We start from the raw sequence: 2,500 nt of genomic DNA, 5'->3' as shown, positions 1-2,500 counted from the left end.
AAAAGCGACAAATAAATGGAGAAAAAAAAAAAGCACCAAATGCAGAAAAAGTGCCCAAAACCTTCTGCCTTCGTGGTTTCTGACTGGCCCACAAGCAACGAGCATGCTGGGTAACGTGTTCCTCACTGCAGCGTGGAGGCAGCGAGCATGCTGGGTAATGTGTTCCAGCTGCCTTTCGGGGAAACTGAAGATCATCAGTTGAAAAAAAGCACCAAATGCAGAAAAAGTGCCCAAAACCTTCTGCCTTCGTGGTTTCTGACTGGCCCACTGCAGCGTGGAGGCAGCGAGCATGCTGGGTAATGTGCTCCTCACTGCAGCGTGGAGGCAGCGAGCATGCTGGGTAATGTGCTCCTCACCTCCTTCTCCAGCTCGTCCCCGGCCTCCAGGCTCTGGTCTCCTCGCAGCAGCTGCAGCGTCTCCAGCCGGCGCCGCTGCATGCGCCCGGGCAGGAAGAAGTTCAGCGGGAACGGAAGGTGCTCCGCGTACCAGCGGCGAGTCACGTCCACGTAGTTCTTCGGCTCCACCCAGAAGGTGTAGATCTACGACACACAGACACCGAGACCTCAACACGGGCAGCAGCAGCAGCAGCAGCCTCTCTTAAAGGGGAACTACCTGTACCGGGTTTTCTGTCTGAGTGTCTGATGGGAACAACAATCTCTGAAACTGGTCCAGTATTAATCAGTCAGAGTCCACTAAAAGTTCTGTTGTTGCTGCTGACAGACTCAGATTATTATTCTAAGAGTCTGACAACATTATGGGATGGATCCCTACAGAGATAGACCTTTTAGTTAAAGAGTAAGATCCTTTTAGTTTAACATGAAACAGCCCCGAAATCACCATCACCAAACTCCACCAGACTCCATGTAAATAATCAGGACTTTTAGTGTGTATAGAGCCAGCATATCTCCACCAGACTCCATGTAAATAATCAGGACTTTTAGCGTGTATAGAGCCAGCATATCTCCACCAGACTCCATGTAAATAATCAGGACTTTTAGCGTGTATAGAGCCAGCATATCTCCACATGTAAATGGGTGAATTAAGGGTTTATTTCAACCAAACCAGAGTGGTGATTGTTGGAACAGTGGAAAGATGAACCAAGACGGCTTTTGGTAGTTTTATTTAGTTTCTGTCCACTTTGAATGAAGTGTGTTTTTATGATGATAAAAGTCCTGATTATTTACATGGAGTCTGGTGGAGTTTGGTGATGGTGATTTCGGGGCTGTTTCATGTTAAACTAAAAGGATCTTACTCTTTAACTAAAAGGTCTATCTCTGTAGGGATCCATCCCATAATGTTGTCAGACACTTAGAATAATAATCTGAGTCTGTCAGCGGCAACAACAAGTACGACAATGTCCCTATTAACTGACATTGTAGCTTGTTTCTTGCTTAATACTGGACCAATATCACAGATTGTTGTTCCCATCAGTCACCAAATCCAATCGGCGCTCAAATATCAGGAAAGAACGTCATCGTCCCAGCTCTACATGTTAACTCACCAGGGCAGGTTTGAGTTTCTCCTCCAGCAGAGAGATGAAGGCCAGGCTGTCTGCTCCCTCCTTCGCCGACAAATCATAGTCGGCATTATATTTCTGGAAAACACAAAACCACATGAAGCTCAAACTTTACACATTTACCACACACACACACACACACACACACACACACACACACACACACAGGTTTGTAGCACTCTTTGTGGGGACCCGTTATTGACATAATGCATTCCCTAGCCCCTTACACTAACCTTAACCATCCCAACTAAACGCCTAACCTTAACCCTTACCCTAACCTTAACCATCACAACTAAATGCCTAACCTTAACCCTTACCCTAACCTTAACCATCACAACTAAATGCCTAACCTTAACCTTAACCATAACCTAATTCTAACCCTAATCCTAAAACCAAGTCTTAACCCTCAAACAGCCATTTAAACTTGTGGGGTCCAACATTTTGGGCCCCACAAGGCTGTGCAGACCCCACAAGTATACTGTATTCTCCGCTTTTTGGACCCCACGAATATAGTAAAACAAGCACAAACACACACACCTCAGAAACTGACAAAGCTGCTACTTTTCTTGTTATTTGACATTTTGTTAATTTTTTTTAAAGCTTTTAACAGTTTCAATGTTTCTAAATGACGTTTTCGTTGCTTTTTGCGTGTTTTTTTTCCAATTTCTTTTAGACAAAATGTTTAAATAGTAAAAGTCAACTTCAGGCAAGTAGAAGTTATTTTCATTTGCCCAACCGGAGTGATAAAAAAAAACACTTTTTACTACATCTCTGTCACTTTTCTTGCACATTTTTGCTGCTTTGATGTTCAATGGTTTTGTCTATATTGTGTTATTCATGGAAACAGCTCAGAGGAATATTGTCTTTATTTTTTAAGATTATTTTTTGGGGGCTTTTCCCTTTATTATGTAGTGACAGTGGATAGACATGAAAGGGGGAGAGAGATGGGGGCTGACACGCAGCAAAGGGCAGCAGCAGGTCGGA

At 43.9% G+C, this 2,500-nt stretch overlaps 1 protein-coding gene across 1 annotated transcript in view; it reads right to left on the bottom strand.

The window, feature by feature from the left end:
* Positions 1–1,594, bottom strand: part of LOC120550628 (metaxin-1-like) — a gene marked incomplete at its 5' end in the record, with an annotated part of 12,398 nt that extends 10,804 nt beyond the window's left edge. The window contains 2 exon segments of the mRNA XM_039787249.1: positions 357–539; positions 1,502–1,594. Of these exon segments, the coding sequence (XP_039643183.1) occupies positions 357–539; positions 1,502–1,594 (276 nt within the window).
* Positions 1,595–2,500: the final 906 nt, after the last annotated feature.

This window comes from Perca fluviatilis, chromosome 21 (genome assembly GCF_010015445.1).
Source record: "Perca fluviatilis chromosome 21, GENO_Pfluv_1.0, whole genome shotgun sequence".
Lineage (NCBI taxonomy): Eukaryota > Metazoa > Chordata > Actinopteri > Perciformes > Percidae > Perca > Perca fluviatilis.
The sequence above is the reverse complement of the archived record's forward strand: the minus strand, read 5'-3'. Positions and strand labels throughout refer to the sequence as shown.